Source organism: Mesoplodon bidens (genome assembly GCF_964165515.1).
Source record: "Mesoplodon bidens genome assembly, chromosome: 7".
Classification (NCBI taxonomy): Eukaryota; Metazoa; Chordata; class Mammalia; order Artiodactyla; family Ziphiidae; genus Mesoplodon; species Mesoplodon bidens.
The window spans coordinates 29048938-29063339 of NC_138164.1; the positions used below are offsets into that span (position 1 = coordinate 29048938).

The window sequence follows — 14402 nt, forward strand, 5'->3', positions numbered from 1 at the left end:
GGAGGGGTGAGAAATACTATTCTCTGGAGCCTATTTCAGTAATTGGCACTACTGACCATGTAGTTGCTTAATCAGACACCTGGGAGACATTCTTGGTTCCTTCTCCTGAACTGCCCACATGACATCAATTATCAAGTCCAGTCACTTCCAATAAAATCTTCTAAATCTGTCCTTTTCTCTCTATACCCTCTATCATTCCCCTACTTTGGAATGTAAAGTAAAAAAAATGAAAACATAAGAACTTCAAAAAGCAATACCCTGTTGTTTATATAATAAAATGATAATATATCAGGGATTGGAGTAGTATCAACAAATGGTACCCTTGTTCCATCTGGAATTCTGAATCAATGGAAGGTGAAAAAGCAGGTAGGCCCAAAATATTACCTTTATTACTGAAAAAGATAGTTTGGAGGATATAACAGGTCTCCAGGCAAATGGACTTGCTAATATCAACACTAAATACAAGAATTTGGAAGGCTTAACTTCTAGTTATGACAGTACTAAGCTAAGGAGCCAGCTGCACCAGGTGCAGAGACTGCCTTGAAGGGGCAGAGCAGAATGTGTACACCCAAAAGAAAAGCACAGGAAGGCACAGTATTCAGCCCTGGGTTTGACTCAAACTCACAGTCAGATAAACACCTTTATCTGATACCTTTCCTGGAAAGGAAGGAGTCAGGTAGAAGGCAGAGAGCGTCTAGGAGTATGAACCTTAGTAAATATTCCTCCACGCAGAAAAAAATGACAGGAGCAGGAAATAAGAAATCCCCTCTAACATTATATTTTAAATACTTGGAAAATTGCCTGATATACAGCAAGTGCTCAATAAGTATTAGCTATTACTGTTCATTTAATCTAATCCATATTCGAATTTCTAGACATTTAGAATTGTTTCATATAGTGTATCCATTTAAATAAGACAAAATAAGGTTTGATTGGAAATTATTTAAATAATTTCAATCAAAAATTTTTTGCTTATATTTGATTTTGCAAAGTACTTCCCAAATTTGTCCTAGATAACTGAGTCTATCCATCACTTCATTTATACATCAAAGAGCTAGGTGATGTGTTAGAGCATGCTTTCTAATTTGATCAATACTGTACTTCCACTCTCTTTTTCACCTCCTTTAAATGATAAGCCATATTAAAATGCTATTTATACTTAACATATATACTTATGGGGCAAACTTCATATTTTTCTATTAAAAGTTTGTTAGAAGCCTATTTCAGTCATTAGTACCTTATTGTGCATGACGCATATCCCTTGGATGCAAAGAAATAATTACTGAGATCAGAGCTCATTTGTTTACATTATTTTATTTTATTTTTTCAAGTAGACATTTTTTTGAATTCCAGTATTTTCTTTATTTCCACAAGAGAGACATTTGAAAATATTAACTATATCAACATCTGATCTCTTCTTTTTACTTTAATCTTTTTTTTAATTGAAGTATAGTTGATTTACAATATTGTGTTAATTTCAGGTGTACAGCAATGTAATTCAGTTATACATACATATGTATCTATTTTTTTCAGATTCTTTTCCCTTATAGGTTATTACAAAATATTGAGTATAGCTCCCTGTGCTATACAGTAGGTCCTTGTTGGTCATCTATTTTATGCATAGTAGTGTGTATATGTTAATCCTAAATTCCTAATTTATCTCTCTCTCCCTCTTTCCCCTTTGGTAACCATAGGGGTTATGTCTGTTTACATTATTTTAAAAGAACAGCATTGTTGAGGCTGCTTCTTGACATCTGTACAAATATACTATTTGAGTTGAAAGCAAATAATTAAGTGAAAGGCATCTAAATGTGCATCTCTTGCTGTAATACCATTTCCTCTGACTATTCTTATTTTGCTTATAAATGCATAGCTTTCAATTTAACAGAATAGGAACAGCATAAAATCATTAAAACAAAAGGAAAAGAATCTGTACTTGAATGTTATTCACACTTGAACCTCTGATTAAAACATCTGAAACAGAGGGGCAGTTGCAAAAGTAAGAAAATTAAAAAACAAAACAACAATGACAACAAAAACTCCAAAAAAGAACCCTCACACATATTTCGTTCTGTTTATAGTTTCAAAACCATTTATTAAGGGGCAGTGTGTATCAGGCCAACCACACTGCATAAATATATTCCAATAAACTAACTACCATGACCCCAACCTATTTTGAAAAAGCTATTTTTAAGATCAATCTGATTCAATTCTTTGAGGTGGGACTCAAAAGGGGTTAGCAACAGTAACAGTAGTGATTTTGCTCACTAAAAACAGGAATAAAGCCATTAATTTATTTCATATACAATGCTGAATTCCTTGAACACTTCTGATTTTAACTTGAATTTAACTCGGATTTAACGGTGAATTAAATGTTTCCTTTGCACAGCAAAGGAAACCATCACATAATGAAAAGATAAGCTACGGAATGGGAGAAAGTATTTGCAAACAATGTACCAACAAGGGGTTAATATCCAAAATATACAAAGAGTTCACACAACTCAATATTGAAAAAACAAACTACCCAGTCAAAAAATGGGCAGAAGACTTAAATAGACATTTCTCCAAAGATGACTTTCAGATGGCCAACAGGCACATGAAAAGATACTCAATATCACTAATTTTAGAGAAATGTAAGTCAAAATTATAATGAGGTATCACCTCACACCTGTCAGAATGGCTATCATCAAAAAGTCTACAAATAATAAATGCTGGAGAGGTTGTGGAGAAAAGGGAACCCTTATACTGTTGGTGGGAATGTAAATTGGTGCAGCCACTGTGAAGAATGGGAGATTCCTTAAAAACTAAATATAAAGTTACCATATGATCCAGCAATCTCACTCCTGGGCATATATATGGAAAAGATGAAAACTCGAATTTGAAAAGATACATGCACCCCAATGTTCATGGCAGAACTATATAGTCAAGATATGCAAACAACCCAAGTGCCCATCAACAGATGACTGACTTAAGAAGATGTGGTATACATATACAATGGGATATTACTGAACCATATAAAGAATGAAATACTGTGATTTGAAGCAAGTTGGATGGTCCTAAAGAATATACTAAATGAAATAAGTCAGAGAGAAAAACAAATATTATGATATCACATATATGGAATCTAAAAAATAATACAAATGAATCTGTATACAAAACAAAAACTCACAGACACAGAAAACAAACTTATGCCTATATGAACATCTCTCCAAAGAAGACATACAGATGGTCAACAGGCACATGAAATGCTCTAATTAGCATCACTAATTAGACAAATGCAAATCAAAACTACAATGAGGTATCACCTCACCCCAGTTAGAATGGGCATCATCAGAAAGTCTACAAATAACAAATGCTGGAGAGGGTGTGGAGAAAAGGGGACTCTCTTGCACTGTTGGTGGGAATGTAAATTGATACAGCAACTATGGAGAACTGTATGGAGGTTCCTTAAAAAACTAAAAATAGAATTACCATATGACCCAGCAATCCCATTACTGGGCATATACCCAGAGAAAACCATAATTCAAAAAGATACATGCACCCCAATGCTCATTGCAGCACTATTTACAATAGCCAGGTCATGGAAGCAACCTAAATGCCCATTGACAGACAAATGGATAAAGAAGATGTGGTACATATATACGATGGAATATTACTCAGCTATAAAAAGGAACGAAATTGGGTCATTTGTAGAGACGTGGATGGACCTAGAGACTGTCATACAGAGTGAAGTCAGAAAGAGAAAAACAAATATCGTATATTAACACATATATGTGGAATCTAGAAAAATGGTACAGGTGAACCAGTTTGCAAGGCAGAAATAGAGACAAAGATGTAGAGAACAAACGTATGGACACCAAGGGGGGAAAGTGGGGGGGTGGCTGGTGGTGGGATGAACTGGGAAATTGGGATTGACATATATACACTGATATGTATAAAATAGATAACTAATAAGAACATGCTGTATAAAAAATAAATTAAAAAAAAAAAAAAGAAGGGCTTCCCTGGTGGCACAGTGGTTGAGAGTCTGCCTGCCGATGCAGGGGACACGGGTTCGTGCCCCAATCCAGGAGGATCCCACATGCCATGGAGCGGCTGGGCCCGTGAGCCATGGCCGTTGAGCCTACGCGTTGGGAGACTGTTCTCCGCAACGGGAGAGGCCACAGCAGTGAGAGGCCCACGTACTGAAAAAAAAAAAAAAAAAAAAAAAAAAGAAAGAAAACAAACTTATACTTACCAAAGGGGAAAGGGAGGCAGAGAAAAAGTAGGCATATAAGATTAACAGATACAAACTACTATACATAAAATAGATAAGCAACAAGGATTTACTCTATAACACAGGGAACTATATTCACTAATATCCTCTAATGGAAAATAATCTGAAAAAAATATATAACTGAATCACTGTGCTGTATACATGAAACTAACACAAAATTGTAACTCAACTATACTTCAATTTTAAAAAATTATATTTATTGTTTTCAGTCATATATTTGAAATTATTTTCAGTATATTTAATATATAGTTTTCTTCTTTATTTCTTTTTGTTTAATTTTTCTCCTTTTCTGCTAATGGACTGCATATTTAATTTTAAGCTTTTAACCATATCTTTTGAATAGTAACTGTGACATTTTCTAATGAATTCTTAGTTATTCAGTACTTCTCCTGAACATGACACGGATTTTATTTTAGCATGTTATTTCTCATCTAATTATTACTGTTTAGAGTTTTAGTTTTAGTTTAAACATAATAAAAAGTTATGTTTTACAGTCAATCCTTAATTTAAATTACATGCTAAAATTAAATTATTTTGTAATTTTTGGGCTCACTATTATTTTTGGTATATTTTGTTTTCTCTCTGGCTTTTCTTTTTCATGCTTTAATACTTCTTTGAGTTTCTGAGAGTGGTAAGTCCTTGTGGTGTGTGGGTTTCTGAAAATATCTTTTTATTGCTTTCATTACCAAATGATATTTTAGATGGGAATAAAATGTGAGGTTAACAATTACTATTCCTCATCAATTTGAATATATTACTCACTCCATTGCCTTTTGGCATCTAGTGAGCTGATAAGTAATGTATTTGATGTTATTATTATTTTCTTTTTTTGTATTTTTGTTTTGGTTGGAACTCTGACTTTTCTATCTGGTAGCTTTTAAGATTTTTTCACTTTAACCCTGATATTGTATAGTTTCATTATAGTGTAATGAGGTGTGAACTTGAATATACTTTTAGTTATTTTTTTTTTTTGGTACTCTGTATGTGCATTTCACCTGAGAACTCTTACCATTTTCCAATTCTGGAAAATCCCTGCAACTAATTTTTCAAATTTTGCTTCTCTGCCATTCTGTATGTTCTATAGTAGAAATCCTTTTACAAGTAGGATAGAATGCCTTAAACTATCCTCTATGTCTGATAATATCTCTTTCATATTTTTAACACTTTACATTTGTGATCAGTTCTGAGTTAATTCCTTAGCACTAACTTCCAATTAATGTCTTTTTCAATTGTATCTAATGTAGAATATATTTAATCTATCAATATTTCATTTAAAGATTATATTTTTCATCTCCAAGACTACTGATTGGTTTTCACATCCACCTACATATAACTGTATTATTTCTGCTGGTTTCTATTCTGTGAGTTCTGATAATTTTTTTAGTGAAAGTTATTCCTTCTTACAACTGATTAAGGAAACTAAAATAAATATCTTAACATTTTTTATCAGATTTTCCCAAAAGTAATAATAAATGAAATGACCAGATGTTGATTAACCTAATGATTCTGCTCATTTTCTTTTCTAGGATTAGATTTTTTCCCCATTTATTTTGGATTTTGGTTTCTAGGTTCATCTTGAGGGGTATTTTATTTTTCCCCCACATACCTATATAGTGACATTTCCAAATCTACATAGTTATAAAATTTACAATGCCAGTTTGGAGGTTCTATTCTGCAGGTGTTGGGGATATTGCAGTTCTAAGCTATTGATCTGGTGGTTAGTGTGGCTCAATATCTAATATTAAGTCTATGCCTTTATCTTTCAGCTTCCTTAGGCCAATAACTTTATTCAGTCTCCTTTTATTGGAGAGCTGGAAAGCCTAATCTCAGTCCTGGATTTAAGCAATGACCCCTGTTTCAGTCTCCATTTCACATATAGCACAACTAATTCCTTTCACTCTGTTGGGGCCATACTGTTCATTGCTTCCTACTTCTGGACTTGGAGCTCAAGACCTGTACTTTCAGACTTAGTCACAATTTTACTTTGTCCTGCTTCTGATGCAATGAAATACTAATGTCTGTGGTTTCCTCTTTTTATATTTTTTCTATCATTATATATCTATCTGGAGCAGACAGGATGAATCATTAGCTCCCTGGGCCATCTTCACCTGAAGTTCTCAACTGTTTAAAATCAGAATACATTATACAATATAATATATAAAGGGAGGAAAGGAAAATGGGTAGACAAATATCTAGGGGGATATACTAAGTATATCTCTTAGAATGAAAGAAAAATAAAGTTTGTACTGAATGTGTTAGGTCCATTTAATTATAAAAAGAAGTTTTGAGGAAAAAATGTCCTAAAATATTAAAATTAATCTGCATAATAGTTTCATAGGTCTGTTTGCTTATTTAAAAATTCATAAAGTTGTATTCTTAAGATTTGTGCAACTTACTGTATGATATTATGCTTCACTATAAAACTTTACCAAAAATAAGATACAGAGTTCAACATGAGGCTCTACACATAAGCCAAAGACTAGGGATACTGCACATGAAAAAGAATAATAAATGCAATTTACAGAAGCACATTAAATATATAAGAAGTTCACACTGATACTTAAAAACAAAGAAGAAATGTTATTGAACACTGTGGGAAACAGTGTATCAACACCATATTCTGAATATATCTAGTTTAAATTTTTTTAAAAAAGCATTTATCCTTTATTTTCTATATAAAATTCCATGGTATCTAGGTAACCACATAGACCTAGTTGATTAGGCTTCTTTGAAGAAAATTTCAGCTAATAAATGCAGAAGGAATAACAGATTTAGAAAAATTTGTTTCATCTACAACTAACTTCCATTTTATAAGAAACGAGGGACAGAGGAACAAAAGTTACATAATAACACAAGGAAGCCAAGACATGAATATCAACTGTAGATCATTCTATAAAAGAAATAACCTTGATTCTGTAACAAGCAGTGGTATGAAATAATAAGAGGAACCCCATCTAGATGTGAAAAGACATAAGGTACTTAATAACCAAACACAGCGTCTGGACCTTGACTCTCATTTGAACAAACTATTGGAAAAGAGTATTTTTTGAGACAGTGGTAAATATTGTTACGGACTGAGTATTAAATGATGCCAAGGAATTATTGTTAATTTTTGTATGTGTGATAATATATTGTGTTTATTTAAGAAAAAAAATTTGAGAAATGGTGGACTAAACAAAAAAATGTCTGGATTTGCTTCAGCAAAGACAATCAAAAAGAGAAAAAGAAGGAATGTTTCTAAATCTTGAAAACTTTGCATATGGAGATTCATTTTACTATTCTCTCTCCTTCTGTATCTGTTTGAAATTGTTTAATAAGGAAAAATACTACAAAAAATTGGAAAAAACTTGAAGATCAGAGAATATTTAAATTTTCTCTAGGGAATTACCTTCTCTGTCTAGAGCTACTATCCAATACAGTAGCCATGGCCACATGTGCTATTGAACATTGAGATGTTACTAGTCTGAATTGAGATGTGTCATAAATATGGAATATATGATGGATTTCAAGGATTTTATACAATAAAAAGGAAAGTAAAATATATCATTCATAATTTTAAAATAGTTATTATATGTTGAAACAACAATATTTTGTATATATTAGGTTAAATAAAATAATATTAAAATTATTTGTATCTGTTTCTTTTGCTTTTTTTAATGTAACTACTAGAAAATTTAAATTACATATGTGGCTTGATATAGGTTGAAGAAAGGAGAGCGTGCTAGGGAAAGAAATACAAACAGGTTTCTTAGAAGTTTTTGAAAGCTGGGGAAGGACTAGAACCGTTGATGGAACTTAGTACGTAATCCCAGCACACTGACGTTTTTTCAGTAGTGTCAAGTAAAGTCAGAATGTTTCGTAGCAGAAAGACTTTCAAAACAGGAAATTTGAGCCAGTTTTCAGCCTCCTGCTATATTTGCAGAGCATGAGAAGATAGCATTAAATTGGCAAGGCTACCTAAACAGTATAGTCAACTAAGAATTAAAAGTCCTTTAAACTGGTGAAAACATAGTAAGACACTCAAAGCATTTAATGCTACAAGAATATCAAATAGATTTAAAACCTCTGGTTGCTGTAGTTACTTAAGTTCTTAAGAAGAATCATTTTTTGTTGAACTGGTTTTATATCGTACTAGTTTGCACATACCAACGCATTTTAGAGATTAACTTTTAGAGAAAATTATATTACTAGCACTCTTATAGTTCCCCCATGATTTAAAAACAATCTCTACTTTATAATGACTATATAAGTGCCCAGTTTTAAAATGAAAACTATCAGAAATATAGGTCTTAAAATGAACTATTTAAGGATTTTTTTTTTTTTGGTAGATTGTCCACTGCTGGACTGATAAGCTACTTACACTCATTTGGGGAGGATGCGTCTAAAGCTCATAACTCCCAATTCTGATGAACCCATTCTCCTCATGAACCTTCACATGTCTAAATGTCTAATTTCTTCATTGTTTTAACTTCTATTTCCTGGTAAGCTTTACAAGGGAGGGAACTGAAATATGAATAGCATAATAACCACTTGGTATATGGGCAGCCTCTAGCCTGGCATGAAGCAGCCGAAATGAACTGGCAAGCATAAGTGGCTATATGACTCTACCAGGTCCCAAAGGGGCAGCAGCTTTCAGGTATCTTAGGGAATTACGCATTATTAACAAGACTAAAATGTTTTTTATAAGCCTGATTTGCCAAGGTAAAAGACTTGTTTTTGCCTGTTGTGTGTGGCAGCATCAGCAGTCAAGGAGGGAGCTGGAAGCTACCCAGATTTGCCAGGGCAAAACTTTCACAGCCTTGGGCAAGATCTAGCATGCAAGCTGAATGGGTGCTTGATTTACACATTTTCCAGTACTAAGTTTCACAACTGCTGTTTAACAAATAATAAATCAATAATGGTAGTGAGGAAATTTTAGAGGGCCATGTTCAGAATCTAAAAAAATCAGTATACATACATGTTCTTTTAAGCTGGTCTAGGGGGTTGAAATATTGATTGGTGTGGGAACCAGAGCCTTGCTTGAACATTTCTCTGGTTTAATTCAGTCTAGGGTGGTAGAGATTGAAAAATATTCAAAATAGATTAAATTCTTCAGTGACAGTAAAATTCAAATATAATTCAAATCCAATATTCTCCTAGCAAAATAATCCTTTTGCTGAAAAATCTGATTAAAAGGAACCTAAATGAATTATTTAACTTGTTGATTTTGCCAACTGCAAACAGTGAGGGGCTTACAAAACCTTTTTATCTGATAAATATATCTGGAACTGCAGGTAAGAAATTAGGAAATGTGCTTCTATAGCTCACATGAATGAGGGGCCAAAGAGAGGAAAAATTCTGTTGAATTACCTCAAATCCCATGTGTAGGGATGGCTTTTTTAACTTCAAGTTGTTAAGATATAACTGTATCAAACTTATAATGTTCCTGAATATATTGACCAATGAATATTTTGGTTTTTAATAATATAGTACCTTTCATGAATGTCAAATGACAAATGAAAGAATTCTGCTTTACTGGATAAGAGCAGAGAACTTTTATTAAAATACACTTTTGTTTGTAATTAAAAAATAAATATTGCCTAATGAAACCTAATCCAAATCAAGTTAAAAGAAATAATAAAACACACACACACACATAGGTTTCCAGAGACCCTCATAATAACATGTCAAGGAAGTTATTATTTATATCCATTGATAAAAGAGACAACAAAGGCTCAGACTGCTTCATTAATTGTTTTTAAAAGTCACATGGCTCTGTTTTGGAGAACTAAGATTAGAATCTTGTTTTATTAACTGCCAGCCTTTTTTCCCCGTCTATAAAACATAACATATATGCTTGGGGTTTTCTGGTTGTAAATAATTTTATTTCTATTTTGTAAGAACAGGAGCAAAATAGTTCTGGAAATATGAACACACCTTGACACAAAATAAAACTCATTTCCCTTGTTTTTTATATCAATATACCTAAATAATGATACTACCATATTATGTGTGTGCTTCACAGCTGCTAAGAGACCACACAACCAGGTAAACTGCATGATTCCTGTATTATACATCATGTGTTCCCTCCCTCTCCTTAACAGCTAGGCAACAGTTTATGTGCACCAATAATAGCTAAGGTAGCTCTTACGGGCTAGAGGCTAAGGTTAAAATAAAATGCAAAGGATGAAAGAGAACCTGCTAATTTCTTCAGCTTCAACAGAATTTTATAGCAATCTATAGAGCCAAAAGAGAAAGAAAGACCCAGCTTATTGTTAATGACCAAATTTGTGGCACACTATACCATTACAGCTGATATTAATAATGCCTATTATAGTGTGTCTCCTATTGTTGGCCTTCAACTCAACAATTCAACAAAGTTTTAATGGAGCGCTTATTATGTACGAGGTATTGTTTGAGGTATTTGAGATACAACAAAACTGGAAAAAAAGTGACTACTCTCATGGGACTTACATTCCAGTAGAATAAGACAGACAACAAACAACAAATATAATCAATAAATTATATAGTATGTTAGAAAGCAGTAGTGATATGAAAAGAAAATTGTTGGCCTGAGAACTAGAATTATATAAATAGAACTTCTGAAAAGTCAGTTGCCTAAGGTTAACTAAGTTAAAGAACTATGGTTTTACATTTATTTTAATTATATGTAATATACTGAACTAGATACTGAGGATCTGAAGATGGATGAGACAGTCTTTATCTTCAATGTCATTACAGTATCATAAGACAGACCAACATAGATGTATAGAGATAATTGTACTACAACATGCAGCATCTTATATTAGCAGTGGAAAAAAGTTAAGAGGGCAATTCTATGTGCAAGAATGGGAAAGAATGGTAGAGAATGCTAATGACATGGAAGAAGGTTGGAGTTGTTGGGGGAAGGATTTCATTAGTTTTGTTATTAATATTTGAATGGTTATCTATATTATCTATTATTGCAAGAGTAATGCATTTTTAGCAGAAAAGCTAGCTAGGAAAATTTACAGTGCAAAAGATGACAATTTTTTTTAACATAGTTGGCTTGATTTTAACAGTGAAATAATATACTCACAAATTGTAAACTCCCTAAGGACAAGATTTGGTCTAAATTTTTCACACATTTTATACATACTTTATTGTATAGAAAATATTTATTGACTTGAATGTTAGAACAGGTAACCTAACAGAACTTCGAGATTTATATCAGTTTTTACCAAAGTTATATTTTCAAATACTATGTTATATTCCTAAGATTCTTATTTTTGCATGAGAACATGTTGTATCTTGTACAGGTTGCTTCATGTTAAATCTTAACTTACTTTGATTTTTCACATAGGTAATATAATCTATCTCTGCTGATCTTACACTATAGAGATAGGTGACTTTGAGATTGGAGCAAAATCTCTTTATCACAGTTGGTAATTACATAATTTTTGACTCAGATAAGCACCTAAAATTATTCTAATACCTTAATTTGCAGCTTTGCTTCTTGCAGTCGACCTTTCCATGAGGCCACAAATTTAAGGCTATCCACAGAGCAGACCACAGCCCTGTAAAAATAAAGCATCAAATGTCAGAAAGAGATAATTTTCAGGAATTAAAATATGAATAGCTATAGAAGATATACACATTCCTATTTATTTAAAATTGAAACATTTATAATGTACAAGTAATCAGATATCTTAGGCTATGCACAATACCTTAGATTTCACACTAAGTTGTTAAAGTTAACTTGTTATGTCAGTCTCCTCTTCAAGGTTGTGTAGGTATCTTGAGGATAGGGTCTTTTATTTTTATATCCTCCGTTTTGACCATCATTCTCAAATGCAGGCACATAATGGGGGCTCAATAAATGTTTACTAGCTAAACTGAAATATGATATTTATAATATGCTCCTGAGGTACTACCAATTGAATATCCCCCAAAGCACTAAAAATAAACTATTTTTTTTTCAGTATGTTTTTGGAAGTGTCTCTTTCATTGCATTCTAACTTCTTAAAAATTATAGACTATATATGATATGATATTCCAAATTTGTTTTTAAAAAGAGTTTGATCTTAACCATCAAATACTGTTTCCCACCAAGAAGCCTAGTCAGCATTGTCCAACAGAATTGTCTACAGAGATAAATATATTTTCATTCAGTCCAAAATGGCAGCCACTACCCAAATGTGGCTATTGAGAACTTTAAATGTGGCTAGTGTATTGAGAAATTACATTTTTAATTTTATTTAACTTGTTTGGGGGGGTGCTATTAAAGAATTTTAATAGCAGGTGGTGTTAGCAGTTCTTTTCTTCCTGATACAGACCAGGGTTTTTCCATCTGACTTTATAGTAGGACCACTTGGATTTGGGTGGAGTGAGCAGGATGGGAAGAGGGGAGAAGGTTTAAGGGGGAAATACGCTTTTACATAAATCACATGTGAAGGGGGTTTTGAAGTCATTATTGCTATTGCTTCAGGATGATGGGGTTGTTTGTTTCTTCTGATATTAAGTTGTATGAGCTGTTTGTATATTTTGGTTATTAACTCCTTGTCAGCTGCATTATTTGCAAATATTTTCTCGAATTCCTTAGGTTGTATTTTAATTTTGTTGATGGTTTCCTTTGTTGTGCAAAAGCTTTTAAGTTTTCTTAGGTCCAATTTGTTTATTTTTACTTTTATTTCTTTTGCCTTAGGAGACATCCAAAAACTATTGCTACAATTTATGTCAAAGAGCGTTCTGCCTATGTTCTCTTCTAGGAGTTTTATGGTTTCATGTCTAACATTTAGAAGTTTAATCCATTTTGGGTTTGTTTTAAATATGGTGTGAGGTAATGTTCTAATCTCATTGTTTTATATGAAGATGCCCAGATTTCCCAGTGCCACTTATTGAACAGACTGTCTTCTCTCCATTGTATATTCTTGACTCCTTTGTTGTGCATTAATTGATCATAGGTGTGGGGCTTATTTCTGGGCTCTCTAATCTGTTCGATTGATCTACGTGTCTGTTTTTGTGCCAGTACCATGCTGTTTTGATTACAGTAGATTTGCAGAATAGTCTGAAGTCTAGAAGGATGATATCTCCAATCTCCAGCTTTGTTCTTTTTTATCAAGATTGCTTTGGCAGGGACTTCCCTGGCAGTCCAATGGTTAAGACTCTGTGCTTCCACTGCAGGGGGCATGGGTTCAATCCCTGGTCAGGGAAGTAAGATCCTGCATACCGAGTGGTGTGGCCAAAGGAAAAAAAAAAAAAAAAAGATTTCTTTGGCAATTTGGAGTCTTTGGTGGTTCCATTTCAATTTTAGGATCATTTGTTCTAGTTCTATGAAAAGTGTCATGAATATTTTGATAGGGACTGCATTAAATTTGTAGATTGCTTTTGGTAGTATAGTCATTTTAACAAAATCCTAAGATCAACAGGTATCTTTCCATTGTTTGGAATCTTCTTCAGTTTCCTTCATCAATGTTTTATACTTTTCAGAGCATAGGTCTTTCACCTCCGTGGTTAACTTTATTCCTAGGTATTCTTTTTGATGTGACTTTAAACATGATTTTTTTTGACTTTCTCTTTTTGATAGCTCATTATTATTGTATAGAAACATAATAGATTTCTGTATATTAATCTTGTATCCTGCAACTTTGCTGAATTCATTTATTAGTTCTAATAGTTTTGGGTGGAGACTTGAGGGTTTTCTATATATACAGTATCATGTCATCTGCAAATAGTGAAAGTTTTAACTCTTCCCTTCTAATATGGATGCCTTTTATTTCTTTCTTGTCTGATTACTGTGGCTAGGACTTCAAATAATATGTTAAATAGAAGTAGTGAGAGTGGGCATCCTTGTCGTATTCCTGAATTTAGAAGAAGGCTTTCATTTTCACCACTGAGTATGATGCTGGCTATAGGTCTGTCATAAATGACCTTTACTATGTTGAGGTATGCTCCCTCTATATCCACTTTGATGAGAGTTTTTATCACGAATTGATGTTGAATTTTGTCAAATGCTTTTTCTGCATCTATTGAGATGATAATGTGATTTGTGCCTTTTCTTGTGGTAATGTGGTGTATCACATTAATTGATTTGCAAATGTTGAGCCATCCTTGAGACTCTGTAATAAATCCCATTTTATCATGGTGTATGAGCCTCTTTATATATTGT

The 14402-nt window shown here is 32.9% G+C and overlaps 1 protein-coding gene across 1 annotated transcript in view; it reads right to left on the bottom strand.

Moving 5' to 3' along the window:
* The window catches only part of DYNC2H1 (dynein cytoplasmic 2 heavy chain 1), a 376698-nt gene that overhangs the window by 11610 nt on the left and 350686 nt on the right, over window positions 1-14402 (bottom strand). The window contains exon 87 of the mRNA XM_081241450.1: window positions 11730-11811. Coding sequence (XP_081097576.1) covers window positions 11730-11811 — 82 coding nt within the window. The remainder of the gene's footprint in view (window positions 1-11729; window positions 11812-14402) is intronic.